Source organism: Octopus bimaculoides, chromosome 4 (genome assembly GCF_046866305.1).
Source record: "Octopus bimaculoides isolate indiv1 chromosome 4, ASM4686630v1, whole genome shotgun sequence".
Classification (NCBI taxonomy): Eukaryota; Metazoa; Mollusca; class Cephalopoda; order Octopoda; family Octopodidae; genus Octopus; species Octopus bimaculoides.
In genome coordinates this window covers 52431944-52452422 of record NC_142931.1, presented here as the reverse complement: position 1 = coordinate 52452422, position 20479 = coordinate 52431944, and the positions used below count along the sequence as shown (strand labels likewise).

Sequence of the window (20479 nt, the reverse complement as noted above, 5' to 3'; positions counted from 1 at the left end):
CAATTAACTATACCATGCTCTTTGAACACAGACTTCTAATACATGCATACACATATAAATATATATTGGAATTAAAACATAAATATATATATATTTCACTGATATATTAGAAGCTTATGACTAGTCTGTAGTAGTTTTTCAAATCACACCCTATCGTTTTAAATTAGGGAAAACAGATACTATAGTCCTAATCCTCTACATCTAAAAGACAGAATTTTATGACCAGGTTGCCTCTGATGAGGGCTGAGTTAGAGCAAAAGAACATTTCACCAGCTATTTAACCACTTACTTGAAGTATAGAGTTCTCTGTCTGAAAGGATCTTCTGATGATGGCCCTCACAGATGGGAAGACAAGGGACTGAAACTTCTGGCAGTTTGCTGTGCTTGAGAAGACATATCAAGATAAGTAAATTTGTGGCTACCCTCACATACAGGAATGCTCCCTACATCCTGCTTCAGAGAGCTGAGAGATCTTAATCTTGTAGGTTCATGGGTGTTGGTGCCATGTAAAAAAAAAAACACCCATGCCAGTGCCGTGTAAAAGCACCCAATACACTCTATAAAGTGTTTGGTGTTAGAAAGAGCATCAAGCCATAGTAACCAAGCCAAAACAGACAAAGAGCCTGGGCAGCTCTTCAGCTGGCCAGTTCCTGTCAAACCGTCCAACCCATGCCAGTATAGAAAAGACATTAAATGATGACGATGTTATTGAAGATAGGTATGTGACTGAAGTGTGACTAACAGTGATAAGTCTTATCTTTCAATGTTCTTGAGTTCAAAATTCTGTCAGGGCTGACTTTGCTTTTCATTATTCCAAGATTGATAAAATTTATATCAATTATCCATTTGGCTAATTTAATTGATTACACCCTTCTTGTGACTATTTGGAAAGAGTCAATATTCAATTGAGCTAGATCTTTATATTGTTTCATTAACTATTACTCTATAGAGTTAAGTTCCAGTGACTTGAATACACAATTGGTTTCCAATTCCTGATTATAACAACTACACTGTTAACTCATTAGAAAAACAATTATCACACAGTTTTACTTCCATTCACCCTGTAAATCTAAAGCAATTTATCTATAAAAAAAAATCAATATTATTCAAAGGAAGATCAGTGAGTTGGTAAAAGTACAAGAATGCCAGACTAAAGATTTCCCCATTTTTACATTTTATACTTCTAAACTCCTGGTTCAATTCAATCTGCTTAAAAAAAAAATTAGTATTAAAATATCTATATGTGATTCTTCCTAACAAAAATAAAAAGAGGCTGTGCTTTTTTTCTCAAATGAAATCAATATTGTTTTTAAAAACCAGAAAAATGAAGTCAGAATTTATGATTAAAAGAAAATAATTACCAAAAATGGGTATAACGTCAACATGATTTTTAATTAGCAATTGATTGATTTATTTATTTTTTGTCGGGTTTATTCAACCATTTTGCATTTCAATTCTTCAAAATGTACAGAAAGAATATTAATATGACCACTGCAAGGACATGCAAAAGTCATGGGCATTGCACCAGTCCTCCTCAATCTTTACACATACATATTGGGTTGTCCGGAAAGTTCATGCCAATTTTTAAAGGAAAGAAATGGTCAAATACTTAATGACTTTATTTTGTCATTATCTGTAGTGGATGGGCTGCCTGATCGCTCTTTATCAATAAGGCTACAATCTCCAGCTCAGAACCTTGCGAATCACTTCCGTACAGTTCTTTCGGATAAAGAAACATCACCGTAAACTGTGCATATTTCTTTGGTTGCTTTTGAGGCATTTTTCCCTTTATGGAAAAAGAAAAGCATCAAGTGCTGAAAATAAACTTTCTTATCTTCCATTTTAAAGGGTTACAAAATTAACACAGGTTATAGGAACATAAACCTTCTTCCATGAAAAGATAGCTTAAACTGTGCTCTAAATGGAGGTGTAGTCAAATCCTATTTTATAGACTCAACAACGTTCTAAAATAAGTCGAAAAGTAAGCTACTATAAATCGGCACCTTGCTAACTATCAGCCATTTTGTAGTTTATATTCCTATTGTATGTGTCTATGTTTTGTAAGTGTGTATGGGGAGTGCCTGTATTATCTATATCCTCTGTTAATACATGTTCGGTTATTTTTGTTTTTATTTATTTATTTGTTCATGTGTTTATACCTACTTTTTTTGTTTTTTTTTGTATTTAATTTAATTTTGTTAACGTATGTAGTATTTAATTCCATTTGTTTATCTATGTATTGTATTATATTTTGTTCATATTGTTATCGGTTTATGGGGAATTTATTGTCATACGTTGTGGTTTGTTGGAGGTGTGTGTTAGTGTTCCATTCCAGTTTCCTATTCAGGCTAGGTTTATCTTCTATTATGTGTGTAGCTTTTGTAATTTGTCTAAGTGCTGCATCTGTGCTATGTGTGGACAAGATTTTAATTTCTATGTTGTTGAGTGAGCCTCCATGTTCCTGCTCAGTGTGCTGGTATAGAACTGATGAGCTCTTCTCTTCCTTAAGTTCCCCCTAATGTTCATTTACCCGCTCTCCTATGCTCCGTGCTGTTTCCCCTACATACGTCATTGTCTTGTTACTGCATCATCCCTCTGTACATCTTATACTATAGACCACATTTCTGGTTTTACAGTTTGTTTGTGGGCTAAATCTACATACAGTACAGTTCCTATCAGTGCAGGGGGTTCTACTAAAAGAGTATGTTCTACTGATAAGGGATTTGATAAAGTTGCCTGGCCTTTCAACAACCTTAATTCTTAGCTTAAGTTTGTCTAGGGCCCTTCTAAAGCGGTACACCAGTTCGCCTCTAGGGGTGGTGTCGACGAACATGACGCTCTGGTATTTGTGGCTATCATACCATGAGTTGGCCTTCCCTATTTTCTTCTTAATCCTTTCAATGGTGTTCCAGGATTTGCTCCTATAGAGTGGGCAAATCCCATTCCTATCGTTATGTTTGATGGTTTCAAATTTCTTCATAGCTCCTTTGTATACTCTGATCCTTTCTTTATGGCTGTAACCTGAGAACTGCATGCGGTGAACGAAATGTTGTATATGTCTCTTTAACTCTGTAGGATTGCACATGCAGGACACATTTCGCATTACTCTGACGAGGTCTGCCATCAATATATTGAATTTGGCATTGTCCGCAATAGCTGAGTTCCGGTGGATCAGGTATTTGGAGGCCATAGGTTTTGCATAGTGTGTATGAAGGATTCGGGTTTTATTATTCTCAGTTTCTAGCCAGAGTTCAGTATCTAGTACAGATAATTTATGGTTAGGGTGTTTAGTAGGGTAGTCTATCGTAACCTTAATACTCTGGTGGATGGAGTTAGCTATTTGCTGGATGCTCTCCATACTTTTAGTTTCTATTTCTATTTCAAGAGTACTCTCTTGTGGGGGTGTCTTTTACCACTACGTTGATATCATTGACATATCGAGAGTACATATTCACGAGTATTCATATAAATTCATAATTTACAAACAGAAACAATCGGGGTCAGGGAGTGGGCTGCAAAAAAAAAATCATAATCTAAAAAAATTTTTGTCATAGCATATAAATATATTTATGGGGAGAAAAATATTGAAAAACAGTACATTCGAGAACGAGAAAGAAATGAGGAGGGTTGTCTTGGGATGTGCTAGAAACAACTGACAAATATCCCTCTCAAAATACTGACAATTTTTAAAAATATATTTTTTACCGAAAAAAACACTCCAGTACTTTTTGGTTATCTCACTTCCATTAAAAAATTGGGTTATCTCCCCACTAAAAAGCTGAGTTTTTGTGGCGATAGGAGATTGGATAAAGTGTTAGATCCTTTTGATTCAATACTTCAACACATTGTTGACTTCGGGCCTCCTGAACAGGCATGGCATAATTTGTTATAAAAATGTTATTAGATTCAATAAGATGTTTAATTTTTTCCAGTTTTCATGTTTATCAATTTTTTCAGCTTCGTATGATCTGTTATAAAAATATCAGATTCAATAAGATGTTTAATCTTTTCACTTTTCATGTTTAATTTTTAATTTTTCTTTTGTTGTTTATTGAGGGTTAAACAATTTTTATTAGTTGGGGACGATAACCCAATTTTTTAACAGGGGTCAGATAACCAAAAAGTACCAACGCTCTTCCCATGGTTTTGAAGTGCTCCAAAAATTGGCTAAAATCGGTTCGGAGTGGGATGATGGGGGGGGGGGGGGGTTAAAATTTCTTTTTCATAAAAAGATGTTCACCGCCCATATCGTTTCGAAGTAAAACAAAAAAAAAAAAAAAAGGAAAAATCCCCATGAACTTATATGGTCTTCCTGATCCGAAACTCTTCTCCCCACCAATTTTTTTTTTTTTTGCATATTCGTTATCTCCGACATATAAAACAAAGGGATTCGAATAAACTTTTTCAGAAAAATCCATTTTACAAGGTGAGGTGTGAATCTGCATTAGCACCCCACCCCCCACAAAAAAAACAACTTCATTTAACGACTTTATTGTGTTTAAACATAAAAATCCAATTCCAAAGAAGAGTTACAATGTTACTTCTAATTTTACACTCCCTTCCGAGAGGGTGAATACCCTAATTATATGATTTTAACTGATATCACGTCATAGGTGAGTGATCTCCCTTGTTTAAGACATAAGATTTGTTTTTTAATAAGAGGACCTTTGGACACTCAGGTTGGCGAGACCAAAGTAATAGTCAATGCGAATCACTGTTAGTTCCAAAAGAGACATGTAGCGGCAAAGAGCAATCAATGGTTGCTTTTTCACTATTTTTAATTAGTCTGCGGTGATACTCGATAGGTTAGCGTAACTTTGTCTTACACAAGTCTGTTAATATTTCTCTGCTAAAAGCATTTGTATGATGTATATTCTTTAATGCAAATTTTCCCCAAATAGGGTGTAAATTACGATTATATCGTTTAATTCATACACCCTGACTTTATTTCCTCATACATAATGCAGTCTCTAAGTTGCATATTGAACGTGTTGGTGTGTTGCTATAAATCTGTAATCATATACCAGTAAAAGTAGTAGAAGTGTGGGTGCAATTATTCACTTTATATAGAGATAATAAAATACATACAATGGTGCAATAACCAAATATTTGAGTTTCATGAAAAGAGCCTTTTGAGATCAGGTTGTGAGACAATGTGATCTATGGCCTTCATACTTTTCGAAACCGTTTTCTTTGAGCAAACTGGAATCCGAAGAGTGGGATGGAGTGCGTCGGCGAAAATGTCATACAAAGTTTGTGAACTGTGAAATGTATTTAATAAACAATTTAAAAGTTTTGATCACTAGGTAGATCACCTTCGTTGATTACCACTGTCATGGTATTAGCTGTCAGAAGTGAAAGTAGAAAAATCTGACAAGGAACGTTACTGCTGGTTTGAGTTGATTCTTTGGCTACTGACTGGCCGGAGCTATCTACCTGTCTGTCTGCCTATCTCTCTCTCTCTATATATATATCTATCTATCTGACAAATATACCGGAAAAGGGCACGATATGGGAGACCAAAATTTTTTTAAAAATTCTATCACGAAAGGAAACACTTCCAATTTCTTACACCCGTTCTTTCCCCATGGGGCAGTGACAGCTATTCCGAAAGTTCTCCTATAGATGTGACCACGTTTCGTGAGACAGGTGTAGTAGTAAAAAAATTATAAAAAAGATTTCACTAACACTAAAATAAAATATACGCTAAAACAAAACAAAAAACAGCAAAAATAAATAATGGAATAAAAATTTAGTAACATGAACAAAACAATCAACAATAGTAAACTTTTGGTCTTTTTTTAACATCACAATTATAGAAATATGGGAATAAAGAATAAAGAAACAAAACACTTCTTTTAAACAGCAATTTCTTTTCTGATAAAAACATTCATTCACGTGTACTTTTCTCTGGCGATAGTTAACCCTTTAGCATTCAGATTACAGTCAAATGTAATGTTTATTTATTCATGCTTTGAATTAATGATGCCTTATCTCAGTTTCGAGATTTCGATGATGCATTTGTTTCTTTTTAGAATGACGTTGTTGGATAGGTATGAGGCGTAATATCTGGCCTGTTTGAACACAAAACAGGTAGAATATTCGGGCTGGATATGGCTGGTTTAAATGCCAGAGGGTTAAGGTTTCGTGTAAAAAAAAAAAAAAAATATTAATGAGTTTATGAAGTAACTCACATCGAAATACATTAATGACAAATGTAAATGTCATGAAAGGAGGGTAGAATAATTTCTTTCAGTTCCATTCAATCTATGGTACTGGAATGGAAAACAAAAAGATACAATGGACACTACTACGAACACATGCTTCCGCTTAACATCTACTTTCGTTTCTCCCGCTGTAACACCTAAACGTTTGACCAATCAGATTTCTATTTATTGCAACGTCAACATTTCCGTTAGATTTCTGGAATTCGCGCATGTACACTTCCTCGGCTTCCGGTCAATCATATTTGTTTTCTTGATACTGCTCCTTAGTGAAGGCCCAGTGGTTAGGGCAGCGGACTCATGGTCATAGGATCGCGGTTTCGATTTCCAGACCGGGCGTTGTGAGTGTTTTTTGAGCGAAAACACCTAAAAGCTCCACGAGGCTCCGGCAGGGGATGGTGGCGAACACTGCTGTACTCTTCCACCACAACTTTCTCTCACTCTTACTTCCTGTTTCTGTTGTACCTGTAATTCAAAGGATCAGCCTTGTCACACTGTGTCACGCTGAATATCCCCGAGAACTACGTTAATGGTGCACGTGTCTGTGGAGTGCTCAGCCACTTGCACGTTAATTTCACGAGCAGGCTGTTCCGTTGATTGGATCAACAGGAACCCTCGACGTCGTAAGCGACGGAGTGCCAACAACTGCTAAGGCGGCCAGCCGGTAGAATCGCCAAGTATGCCGAACAAAGTTCTTACTAGTATTTCTTGCGTTCTGATTTCAAATTTCGCTGAAGTCTACTGTGCCTTAAATCCGGTTGAGTTTGATAAAATAAATACCACTGGTGTCGATGTAATCAACTAGTCCCTCCCTTCAAAACTACTGTCCTTGCGCCAAAATTTGTAAGAATATAAAGTTATGCAGTAAATGATTTTTCTGCGCTGCGAAGGTCCTTTTTAGTTTAGATATGATTTGCTTCTATTTGAATTTTTTCTCCAAAGTTGATATTTATTCTCCTATTGTCACCAGTTTTCAAAACTATAATTCCTTCAGTCAGACATTATTACTTACCCTTTGACATCGATTTATCTCCCTTGCAGTTCACTTGACTTATACTCTTACCGCCACTTGTCATCTCTTTCACTCTAACGTCATATTTCTCTCAACTACCGCTAACTGCTACTTCGTCATAATCCATATCTCTTACTTGCACTCTGTCATCTCACCCCTCCTATTTTAACTATATACGTATATATATATATATATATATATATATATGTTTTTATTGTCAATTCTTCTTTCGATATATACACTCTGATAGTATTGTCTTTTACCTTTGACTACTACTCCAACCGGCTTATAAATGTTTTCTCATTCCTCTCTCTATTTCTTTTGTTCGATTTCAATCACTCACCCTATTACTGCCACAATTGTCAGTATTCGCGTCGGCGTCAACGTCACGAAACGTTGAAAGATTTTTTTCGGTGTTACTCCTCCCTCTTTCTTTTATGTACTCACACTTTCTACGATTTTCTCTCTTTCTACTCCCCTTCATTCCTTTTTCTTAAAGTTTATATATTTCTCGCATCTACTCCTTCGCTTTACTTATTGTACTCTCCGTCTATTTCTCTCTCTCTCTGTCTTTCATCATGTTTGTTTGCTCATTCAATTATTTCCTTAATCACGTTTGAGTCTTACACTCTCTCTCCTCCTCTTCCTTTTACTCACTTATATATATATATTCCTCCTCTCGCCCTCTTTCAATTATATACACCCTCTCTTTCACTCGGTGCTAGCTTTAACAGTCCTGGTACATTACGACCTGCTACCATTGCTCCAGCGTGACCAACTTTATAATCAGCAGTAAGATTTACTGCTTAAAAGAACCGACACCAGTGTTTATCTACCACCCATTGTGTTTATAACACAGATACCTCTAAGAAAAAAAAATAGATTTGTTTTATTTTTTTAAAGGAGGGTGTTTAAAAAAAAACAACAACAAAAACGCCCTCCCCACGTTGATACGGAATCGAAAGATTTGAAAAGAAATTACCACAGAGATAGCTCTTCTGATTTAACTCTACATATACCGTCAACACAACATTTATATATTTATATTTCTAACTAGCTTCTGCAGGGTTTTTTTCCCCAACTACTCCTACTATAACAAGCAAACATGGGCATGCGACGTCAACGTACAAAGAATCCTCCGATCTTGAGCCAAGAATATTTTATCCAGAATCATGCTGACATCGTATGTTGTGTTGCCATGGTGTTTATACTGGGCCTTATCTTCCAGGTAAAGCCGGCACTGACTTTTCTGTCTTTCTATCCTCTCTCTATTTCTCTTTGCTGTCTTTCATGCACGTAGACATGAAGCATTTCTATCTGTCGCTGTGTGTAACTTAGACTTGTATTAATGAAAAAGTGTATTACCATTATATAATGGTTATATGTCGTTTTCTGAAATGTCTACGTGTCCCAAAAGACCAAGCTGATGAAACTTGTATGTATGTGTGTGTGTGTGTTAAGGAAATAGACTCTTTAATTTTAATTTTTTTTTTTGCATGTATATACGTGACGTGGTGATATGTAAGGGGTGTGAAGTTTAAAAAAAAAAGGCTGACATGTAATAACTTGTTCTTGGATGCTGCTGAGATTCTGTTTTCTTTTAAGTTATTTATAGAAGACCTTCACCTCCTTTCATTATTGCCCATTCTCCTTTTAACGCTCTGTCCCATTGTCTTAGACAGTAATTCTAGACCGTTTAAACCGGACTTAAGAATCCATCATTACCTTTCTCAACACTGAAGAATGAATGTTTCAATATCTAAAACAGTTTTCTAGAAATACTTAGAAATTACACCCCACAAACACTTCCTGGTTACTCTTAGATTCTGGTCAAAATTAACCCTTTCACTTTTATTGTTCTTATTGTCTTCCTGTTTTCCCTTTCATACATTAGTAATATGTTTTACAACTGTCATATTTTTATAGAATTTAATGTTTTTTTGTTTTAACTTAGTGTTATTGAGTAACGAAATTTGAGGGATTTTCCTCCTTCTGTTCACTTATCATAAAAGTACCCGCTCACGTTGGTACTTATATTTCTAATAAGACTGGTTTCTATGAACTAGGATAAGATTTGTTCTTATTTTGCTTATGTCAAGTTGGTATTTTCGGACTCGACATAGCCTTCTCGCTCTCGATCGACAAAACAGGACTGATAGCATAAATAATCAACTGTGCTCGTTTCCTAATACAATACTTGTGTCTTAACCATTCGTTTTAAAACGATTTATAGCTGCAAATACGGTCTAGATGTATATTTACCATGTGGAAATCTGGCTGCTTTGATTCTCCCCGCCCCTGGATTGGCAAACTAAATGAAACTTCTTGTTGCAGTGAACGGAGTGTCAGTTTTAAAAACGCGTGTATGTTTTCATGTCTGCAAATTAACAGCTGGTTAATTACTTTTACATATCTCAAATTGTACACTTAATGTCCAAACAGCCGTTAGCAGGTTGTTATTTGCTATCGTCAACTCCAGAACAAACAAGACTTTGGTAGCTTATTATAATAATATTAATTCTAAGCCGTACAACTAATAAAAACTAAAATGATATCCTGAAATTTACCGGGATTTCTATTTTCATCTTTTGGAACCAAGATGATAAAGATTTCTCCTTTAGTCAACTGTCCTAAGTCAGTAGCATAAGTTCTAAAGAAGTTTAGTTTCCATAAATCTATGTAAATGCTGAAGTTGCGTGGAATAGACTTATCCCAAACGTATTCATGTTGAGCCATATTGCGACATAAACTCGTCTTGGATACGAAAGTATTTTATGTGACGAAAATTCTTCATTATTTCTTGATTATATATAATTGTTTTATTTCATGGACAGTTACAAAATTGTCTATTCGAATTTGGAACGGGTCTTGTACGTTTTACGACCGGCATTTCAAAATCAATGCAGAATACATATTGAGGAATAATATTGTTAAAAGACTTATTTTCTAAAATTTCAAAATGCTTGAATTCATGAAATTCTCCATAGTTGCATGAAAAATTTTGTAAGAAAAATTTACAAAATGTTTCTATGTGAAATGTTTAAAATACAATTCTGTTGATCAGTATCAGCTGTGTTGTTCTCGGTGGAAACGTGTCAGTAAAAAGCACATGTCTCCCCCCCCCCCCAAGATTGCTTTGACAGTTCAAATCATTTATGGTCCCTCTTATGCGAGTTTTATTAATTTTAGAATCTGGCTTAAAGGCTCTTCAAAATTTTCTTAAGGATGGAATAACGTACATTTTAAAAATTTAATTAAATATCCACGATGATTCCGCATATTACTGCTACGACCTTTTTAAACATTGCCGACACCATATGGTCAATTCCTACATACATGCTTCCCACTCCACGTAATATGTAGTAATTTTGTAGTAATGTTTACTATAAAAAAAAAAAAAATTAAAATTTTCTTTTGTAATTATACTTGCTTTCTTTTTTTTCTAAACATCTTGAAATAAAACAAAAAATAATTGTGATAGAATATTTATCTCAACCGCTAACTTTTAAAGAATATTATTGGAAAGTGCTTGGATTTTTTTTTTTTCTCCTGTTAATTTCTTACGTGTTACTTCTTACATTTTCACGGTTTTAATTTCTTTGGTTGCATTTGTCTAAGTGTCAATTTTTTTTTTTTTTTAAAGAATGAGTTCGACTGACTTATTTATTTCTCAATATGTTAGTTATTCTTCAAAGGTATTAAAGAATGTCTTTCATTACTTTGGACCTTTTCACTAATGATCTAGCGAAAATTATTAATTTTCGAGTTTATTCATTAAATTTATCTCTATATTTGTTTTGTTATTATAATAGTTTTTGACTACGTGGAAACGGCATGTGAAGTTGTGTGCGTGTGCGCGCGCCTGCTATCAGTCATTCACTTGCATTTCAGTTTGGTTTGAACATTTCGGCATTGCATATATATTATTCAGAAATTTGCCTGAGCAAATGACTGATATAAAATGTACCATTTCCTCTCCAAACTCAATACATTTTATAGACATTTAACATTGAGACAATTTTTTAAAGTTTTTTTTTTCTTTACACATTCGATGGTTAGATGTAACCAAGTCTAAACTCGTTATACGAGGGTGCTCCTAAAAACTGTACACACAGCGTTATCAATCAACCCATTCGATTCAAATAAATAGAAACTTTTTAAAATCCTTTTTATTGTTTTGCAGACTAAGTAGTAATAAAATAGATATATTGATTTAAATTACTAGTTATAGTTTGTCATTGCAAGTCCAAGCACATAGCTCTGCATTTATCATAAGGTCTCTTTTATAAGAGTCAGGATCTTTCCTTCATTCGTGTAAATACATTCCGATAGGAAATGGCAATTAATATCTCAAATTGTTTCTACATCACTTCATTTCTTATCAGTCGTCTGTAGGGGTTTTGTTCGTATTAAAGGAAAAGTTCTCGAGAACATCTTTGGAATTCATTCGGCCTTTTATCTTTTTAAATAAATCAGGATTCCTTCTTAATATTATCTCGTCTCCTTTCAGTTTTTCTGTTATGTTTCGCTCGTACACCATACTGCAGTGCAGCCATGTGGTGTTTTTCTTTAGATACTGCAATGCAACCATGTGTAGTGGTGGGGGAATCTCGCTCTCACTATGTTGTCTCTCTACTTCGGTGGCCATTTCCAAATATTCAAATGGGAAATTACATACGTGGTCAGTCGCATATACACGTATTGCATTTCAAACTACATTTTTATAAAATTTAAACCTTATTGCAAAAACAAATGATTACTTTAGCTTTAATGATTTTTGTCAATAAAAATTCGAGCATGCTAGGTTTGCTTCAACAAATCCAGCAAAATCCTTAAACATTTTCTTCAAAGCTCCTTTTCAGTTTAAAATTCGTTATTCTTAAATTATGATTTTTTTTTCTTCATATGAATGGTTTCCGAGAATAGGCTAATATTTATTTTTATCACCTGTTTTCTCCAAGCTGAAGTCGCTAACAAAAACTTAGTCTGTGTGAACATTGCTGTGTTTGGCTTCAGGTGATTTGTAGAAGAAACCTTATTTACTGAATTGGTTATAACATTCCTTATTACCATGATTACCTACCATCTCGTTCATCATCGTCATTTTAATGTCTGCTTTACCATGTTTGTATGGGGCAGACGAGAGTACGTTGGGGCCAAGTTTTCTATAGCCTCATTGCCTCCTTGACGCTAATCCCCACCTGTTGATGCGAGTTAATAGTCTCCCTATCTATCAAACAACAAACATCATGGACTTGATTAGATGGAGAAAGGGAAACAAATGACACTGATTGAGTGAGCTATTTTGTTTACAATCTGCAAATTGCATGTGGATATGAGGCAAATATAAACTCATTAACGTGCATGCACGCGCACTCACACACACGTGTGTGTGAGTATATACATACATATGATGGCCTTATTCCAGTTTCCATTTATCAGATACCTTCTCAAGGTATAGGTCAGCCTGGGCTATAGTAGAAGATATTTGCCCAAAGTGGAACTGAACCCAAAACCAACCACATGGCTGGGAAATGAACTTCTTAACTGCACAGCCATACCTGTACCTATTATATACCATCTTTTTGGTGCTGATCATTCTCCACAATTCCACGCTCTTCATATAATTCATCCATATGAATCATTCAAAAGGCATGGCACCTTTTTAGGTAAGTTTCAACAATTTGCTAAGAAAGTTGTTTTCAGACAAGTCACACATACATTGTCACTTAAACCGGTGATAGAAATTGATCTTAGGAACTTGAGGTATGTTAAGGCCTCTGAGGATGCAATGAAGAGCGTAGTGTAAGACTATAAGTCCCTTCATTAACTGAAACTAGGAACCCTCCCCACACCAACTGTTTCCATCACTGTAGAAACTGGATGTCTGCTTCACATTTGTTATATCATGGGTAGGCTGGTTAAATTTGGCACATACTGTCCATCACTCACCATCATTACATCTTTATTTTTATCCTATCATGTTGCTAATGGTGTTTTTTTTTTTTAAATTCAGTTGCCTTACCAGTGATGAATTGTAGCTATTATCTCTATCATTCTGTCACTCCTTTTAGCTCATATTATCTCCTCTTTCACCTTCTTGATCATCTCTTTTCTATTTATGCTCTTGATCATGTTTACCTTGAAAGAACAGAAACAACATAGAGACCCTTTAATATTACAGGGGACAAGGTAACATTTTTAGTGTTAGTGCCACATAAAAAAAAAATGTCCTTATACATTCTGTAAAATGGTTACTTTTAGGATTAGCTTTTGACTGTAGAAACTATATTTAAAATGGTATATACAAGTGAAGCATGGTGCAAGCCAATTTAAGAGGAGGGGGGGGGTAACACCGAATAAGAACTGGCTTTGAATGCAATGACCTATTCAACACCTGCCGACATAGAAAGTGAATGTAAAGATGATAGACGAGTTTTGAAACTACTTGTCACCAACTTCAGAATTGCTGATGCACATGCACTTAGCTAACTTGGCAGCAGCACTTTGGAATTCTACCTCTGAATTCTTGATAAACTGCTTTGCCACTGTCGTTTTATGATTTGGATCTTTTGTGACTTGTGTGCTTCTTTGCACCAAAAGAGAATTAAAAATTTGCTGTGACATTACCTTTCAAAGAAAATATAGTTAATTAGTGCTTAGCTTTGTATTTCTGAAACTGTGGTTTAATATTATACTCTTCACAAACTCTCACTACTGAAGCACCAACTTATGAACTTTCAGTTAAGGTCAACATGGTTCTCTGGTGAAGCCATAATGTAAAATATACCTAGACATTAAATAGCAAATGAAAACGCCAATAATCTGCCTCTTAAATCAGATTGTCTGATTTGTCCAATACCCAGCTTACCAGGTGTGTTTGAATGAGGATGCTGTGTCTATCAGACACATTAGGCATACACCTGCACCTTTGTTTAAAGCATCAGTTGCTACAGAAAAGGGTAACTATGCCCTTTAGTTTGTTCCTCCTTCTTTGATACCGAATCTGGCACTGGAATATTTTCACATAAAACTTTTGCTTTAGTTTTCCGACTTGTTATATTTCTCACTATCAGTTAGTTGCTACATATTACTGTCAACTTTTATTCCATAAGCAACACATCTGTGTAACTGATGTTTAACATGATATATTTTACAAAATTCTGCAGCCAGATTTTGTCATCTTGATTGGGTTGGGGGTGGGGGTGGTCAATGATAACATACCAGTAATACAAATGTTAACTTTGTTTATTGGGGTTGTTCAACTGCACTTTATCCTCACTGCTAATTTCCACTTAAACATATGCATAGTGTGCAAAATACATGGAAGTTATCTTTTGTTTCACCCATGGTTAAATGTAGTCTTTTTAGCATTTCTTTCAGGGCATGAAACACACACACACACACACAATCACCAAAAAACGAAAACAAGCAAAAACAAAATGAACCTACCCATTTTAGCCTGCAACATAACATGTACACTACAAACAGGCAGCAAATTGCAGGTGTTTTTTAAACGCATCACATGTTAAGTAAATTTTTATAAAACTCTACATTATTTTCAATAAAATTCCGATACATGCATTTTCGAATGCTCTTATAAAATTGAATAAGATTCTGATTGTTTAAAGTATATCCAAGGTAATTTAAGCAAAGCACAAATTATCAAGCTAAATTGCTTGTCAGATGGTGGACAGTGCTCAGAAACTGGATGTCTACTTGTCCTACTTACTTCAATGTGCAATGTAAGCATGTGACCTCTTTTTCACCATGTGTTTTCTTACGATATGGTCTCTCTCACTACTGTTACCATATGGTCTCTTACTCTGTTACCATACTACAGTGTACCATGTGGTCTCATCATGCTACAATGTCACCAAGTGGTCCGATTTTCTCTTTTGCTTGTTCAGGACCCTAAACCTATCAATTTGACATTCTACACTTTTGTGTGGAAGGCCATATTGCTCTAGAAACATCAATGGATGATGTTTACTTTTGGATAACTTTATTTAGTGATAAAGTACTATTTTTTTTATTTAGTTGCATATCTAGTGGACAAGTTGGTGATTTACTGGTTGTGCTGTGTGAGAATAAAAAACTTTATAAAGACTAAGAAATTTCTTTAAGAACTAAAGGTGTTAGATGTTGCTTGTAAGACTTAAGACTGAAGTCAGCTCTGATCAAGGGAAACTGAGTACTGACATTAAAGCTCTGTTCCTCCTGTCTTTTTAATGCATTGTTTACCTAAGACTACGTTATCCAATGTCATTCCTCTTATTTTTCTTTCCAAGACAATTCAGTGTGATTTTGAAGCAGATTAGCTGATACTTTTAGCAGGCCAGGTGACACACAGGAGCTTCTTAATAATTGATACCTGTATGTCTGAATTAGAATGAGTCCACTATTATAAACAAATGTGTGTGTGTGTGTGTATATATATATATATATATATATATATATATATATATATATATAATGAGTTATGTGAACAAATTTTCCTGTTTTAGTAGCAGATGGTAAGATCACAGAAAGGTTTACCAACCTAATGCACAATGAGAAAAAAAGAAAATCTTACCAACAATGCTAGTAGATATTGGTGGTGATAAGGATGAATGATTAAGAAATATTATATAGTTCTCAATTTTGCTTTGATTTTCATTTCTTTGATTCCATGGTTATTGATTAGAAGAATCTCATTCATTGAGTTGTTAAAAAGGTGTGAAACAGTACAGCTGTAGGTATTTAATGTCAGGCATTGTATACATTTTCAGTACTTTTTGGTTGTCTCTTCTTACTAAAAAATTTGTTTAACCCTAAAATAAAACAAAAAAATGAAAGCTCTGAAAGAGACCAAACTCAACATTAAGATTGTTGAAAAGCCAGGGAACTCCATCAGATCACAACTATGTAGGATGTATCCCTTTGAGAATACCACATGCACCAATGATAACTGCATGGTATGTAGGATTATCCCTGGCATTAGCTGTAGAACTAGAAATGTAGTCTCTAGCAGAAGATGCATAGAAGGTGCTTGTAAAGACATGAACATGACATACATAGGGAAGAAGCCAATAAATGATGGTTGTAGAGTAGCAGAAATAGAGCAACTGGTTAAATTCCTTATATTAGGATTTACTTTTCATCACTTCTGATTGATACACTATCAACTTGTCAAGTACTAGTGCCAACTGTATTGCCTACATATCGTTCTCAAATTTGTAACCTTGAAGTGAAGTCAGAAATAATTTTTTTGTCTTGAATTCAACTTTTTGGTGGTGATTAGATTTTGTGATGTATTAAAATTAAAAATCTTATTTAATCTATACTGCATTTCAGTCCAATTTGATCTACAACTACCTTATTCCTAAATGTGTACAGTCACTTTTTGAAAGGCAGGTTTCTTATTTGAATTTAGTCTAACTAAATGCACATTTAAGAATAAGACTCTTGATGTTCAGTGGGAATCAAAATTTAATGTAGATGTTAATCTTTAAAATGTTTTCATCTCTGTAGTAATGGCTTCAAATCATGCCAAGTAGTTTTTGCCTTCCACATTTAATTATCAAAAGTCATGTGCTGGAGACATTCAGCTAAGAACCACACGTTTCATATGTGGCCTTGTGCCAATGTAACAAATTATTGTAAATATTCTATAGCAATAATGTAAAACAATTTTGGGTATGAGGGGCAACTAAATGATTAAGTACTGTTACTTTGGGGATTAAGACTTAGAACTTATTGTCCCAGTATTTGATAATGGTAAGGATTTGAGTTTTGGTTGTTGTATTAAGCATGTTGATTTGTATAGATGCTTCCTTGTTGGCTTTTGCTTCAAAACTTGGCTTTATTTCTATTTTACTGGTCTAACCACAAATCATTTTACTGGTCTAACCACAAATCATACCTACCTACATTTTTCTTTGCTTTCTGTTCAGTTGTATATTACTTCTACAATTACATGTCAGTGTGAAATAGATCAAAAGTGAAAGGAATAAAACTACTCTGAACTAAATATTTAGCTCAATATTGACACTTGGGTTGATAAGGTCATACTGTATCATATTGTAAGTTACTTTATCTAAAAATAACTAAATTATTTAAATTGGAAATACTGTGTTTCTGTATCCGAGAGTGTTGAGAAGGATTACAGGATGAATTTAGACTGAGATAAAAATTAGTATCTGTTTAGTATTAAGAGAATAAATATAAAACTTGTACAAACTTGTTTATTGCATTTGAAGTTGAGTGAAAAGAGTTGGTGGTATTTTTTAAATTTTGAATATTTTGAGTGTGTGAAATTGTCCATTAATCTATGCGAATTGTCCTATTAACTTAATCTTGCTAGTCATCTGTCTATATTGCTGTGTCTAACTTTGAATTATTTTGGCATGTATTATCAATACATTCTGGAACTTTTTGAATTGATAAAAGAAGGCTTTCCTATCAAGGAAAGCCTTTTTTCTGCCCCTTTATTAGACTATTTTCTTCAGTCATTGTACGGTGATCGCCATAAGCTTATATAAATATACCATTATTAATCTAAGTATTTATTATTGGAAGCTATTTATCAGTTGAAGCCCTGAAATATTTTTTCAATTTAAAATGTTAGTCTGTGGTCATAATTTTAATTTTGTTTTTTTCATGTCGTATATTGCCATTCCTTGATCCTGTACCACTTCCAGGGCTGTCGAATCAGTACACAAAATTTTTGACTCCAGCTTAATTTATGGTACCATTAATTCTGATTATAATTAAAATTAATATATTTCTTATATTGATTAAAAGCACAGAATATATACATGGCTGATATGAATCCTCATGCCACTTTCTAGCATTTTAGATTGTTAGTTTGGTTTTAAAGCTATATCTTTGCTTTTCTGGCATTTTAACAGTATTTTTTTTATTAAAGAAGTTACAAATGATTAAGTGTAAGATGGGACAAAATTTTAAAAAGAGGCTGTTTTTATCAAAAGGGTATAAAGTAAAATGATAGAAACTATAAAAATACTATAAAAGAAAATCAGCAGCTTCTTTCTGAGTTTAAAAATCTAAAGTACATCAAAGTTAAAACTAAAACTTTGAGCATGTAAATCAACTGAATCTTTTAACATTTAATCCAGCCATATCTGGCCCAAATATTCTCTTTGTTTTATGTTCAAACTGCCCAGATTCTGCCTCTCACACCTACCCTATAGTGTCATTTCGAAAATTTACAATCACATCAAAATTTCAACAGTACAAAATGATGAATGATTAGTTGAAAACAATGTGTATGAATAAATATATTTGACAGAGTAACATGAGTGCTGAATGGTAGGATTGAACCTAGAGCAATGTGGTTAGGAAGCAAACTTCATGGCACACTACTGCTCTTCTTGATCCCCCACTTCTGTCAGTCCCTGTCATGGTTGCTATCTGCAAGTAAAATTCCAAGATCTTGTAGCCGTTACTGACAGGTTGAACTGAAGTTTTAAAGATAGTTTCTTACTTGTTCAAAGCAAAATTCCAGTTGTGGATTTGAACACACAGTTCATGAGCTAGCAGTCCTGCGTCTACTTATCTATTTTGCTTCTGTCTTACAGCAATGCTATATTATACTTGTTTCATAGAATTTTGATATTTTCCCTCTGAAGTTTTAGTTTTTGCCTAGTTTTAATTTTATACTTCAAAAATCATTACAATTTGTAGTTTCAACTCATTTGTGCAACATTAACATAAAATCTTCCATGCATGGCAATGTAACAAGTTTGTGTTAATTCATGGATGATTGCTGATTTACTGGAAGAACACATGAGGGGTTTGCTTTTATTTCACAACTGAGTGGAAAGGGTTCCAATTGGTTCCAATTGAAGAAACAGTCATTTCAATTCAAGTCAATTTAACCACCACCAGCTGGCCTTGAGGTATTTTTGACAACATCCACTTTGTTGCAAGTGTATTGACCAGGTCACTGGTCTGAGGATGACTGTCTTGACTGGCTTCTGCTGCAACAACTCGTGTGTTACAGTTTCTTTTACCTATATTCTCCTATATCATACTTGAAGGCCCCTCAAAGGTCATGGACGCTAGCTTTCCTCCTATAAATATTTTCATAATTTTTAGTGTGCGTTTTGTTCAAAATGACCTTTATAAAAAAAACCATAGCAAGCATGTAAGTTTTTTTTATTTTTTAGATCTCCAAACAACATAAGTACATGATCTGAAAGATGCCCTTTAATGATTAAATGCAGTGTGAAGTGGAATCCATGATCTTCTGAAATAAAGCTTCAATTTTTATTGACAAGATGTCTGAATAATGAAAATATTTTATGCCTCTTTTTCCTCTCCCTATTAATTTTTCTTTAACTATGTAAAGTCATTTAACATAATCTGTCTTCACTCATATTCAGTTTGATTGTTGCCTTTTATTGTCTCAGGAATGTTTCACATTGTAACTGTTTGGATTCAAACTGTCTTTGTATCTATTTGCAGGTCACTTCTCCAGTGGCAACACTTTTTATAGCAATGCAACACAATGTCACCGTTAACGGTAAGTAAGAGCATTATTTTAGAATGTATTAAATTTATTTAACAGCAAGTTTTTAGCATTATTGTATTGCAGCCGTGTTTGATCAAACTTATGATCCAAGCTATTCCAACTGTGACTATCTTTGTTTTTCAGACAGGTAGTGTTATTTTAGGAAGTTTCAGCTGTCATTTTTAGCTATTCAAGTGGCTGCATAGACTACTTCATTTGCTTGTAATGTTGATTAAAAGAGATATTAGTTTCATTGGTTTATTAGATTGTCTGCACTGTGATTTGTTGTGTATCCTAATGTGTAGAATGGGGTCACTCATGGAGCAGTCCTATTTAGGACTGCTGCATATAATAATCTTGGGTTATCAATCTCTTTATTGTATATTATATGCTGCATTTCAATATGCTGGATTTGCTAGTCATTTTCAGATGTCCTTTTCCTACATGCATATGCATTTACTGTGTTTGGTTTTAAATTAAGAAACAGCACCTGAAAATGATCAGAGATTGGACTAAGTGAAATACAGGGTGTCCACAAAGTCTGGGTACATGGGGATTAACACATACTTTAAGAAATTATTATTTCTTATATTTAATTGTTTATATTATTTTATTTACTCCATGTACCTAGACCTTGTGGACACCCTGTAGTATCAAACATGAAAAATATGGTTTATAATCTGGATATTTCATATTAATTTCAGAAATATAGACGTATAGATGCAG

General features: G+C 34.2%; 2 protein-coding genes across 2 annotated transcripts in view; one reads left to right on the top strand and one right to left on the bottom strand.

Annotated features, from left to right (window-relative positions):
- Positions 1-6359, bottom strand: part of LOC149136044 (rRNA methyltransferase 3A, mitochondrial-like) — a 35145-nt gene extending 28786 nt beyond the window's left edge. Inside the window, exon 1 of the mRNA XM_089350705.1 lies at positions 6195-6359. The gene's annotated coding sequence lies outside the window, so the exon portion shown is untranslated. The remainder of the gene's footprint in view (positions 1-6194) is intronic.
- Positions 6360-7931: 1572 nt separating this feature from the next.
- LOC106872156 (translocating chain-associated membrane protein 1-like 1) overlaps positions 7932-20479 on the top strand; it is a 29246-nt gene continuing 16698 nt past the window's right edge. Inside the window, exons 1-2 of the mRNA XM_014919038.3 lie at positions 7932-8464; positions 19708-19765. Of these exons, the coding sequence (XP_014774524.1) occupies positions 8342-8464; positions 19708-19765 (181 nt within the window). The 5' untranslated portion in view covers positions 7932-8341. The remainder of the gene's footprint in view (positions 8465-19707; positions 19766-20479) is intronic.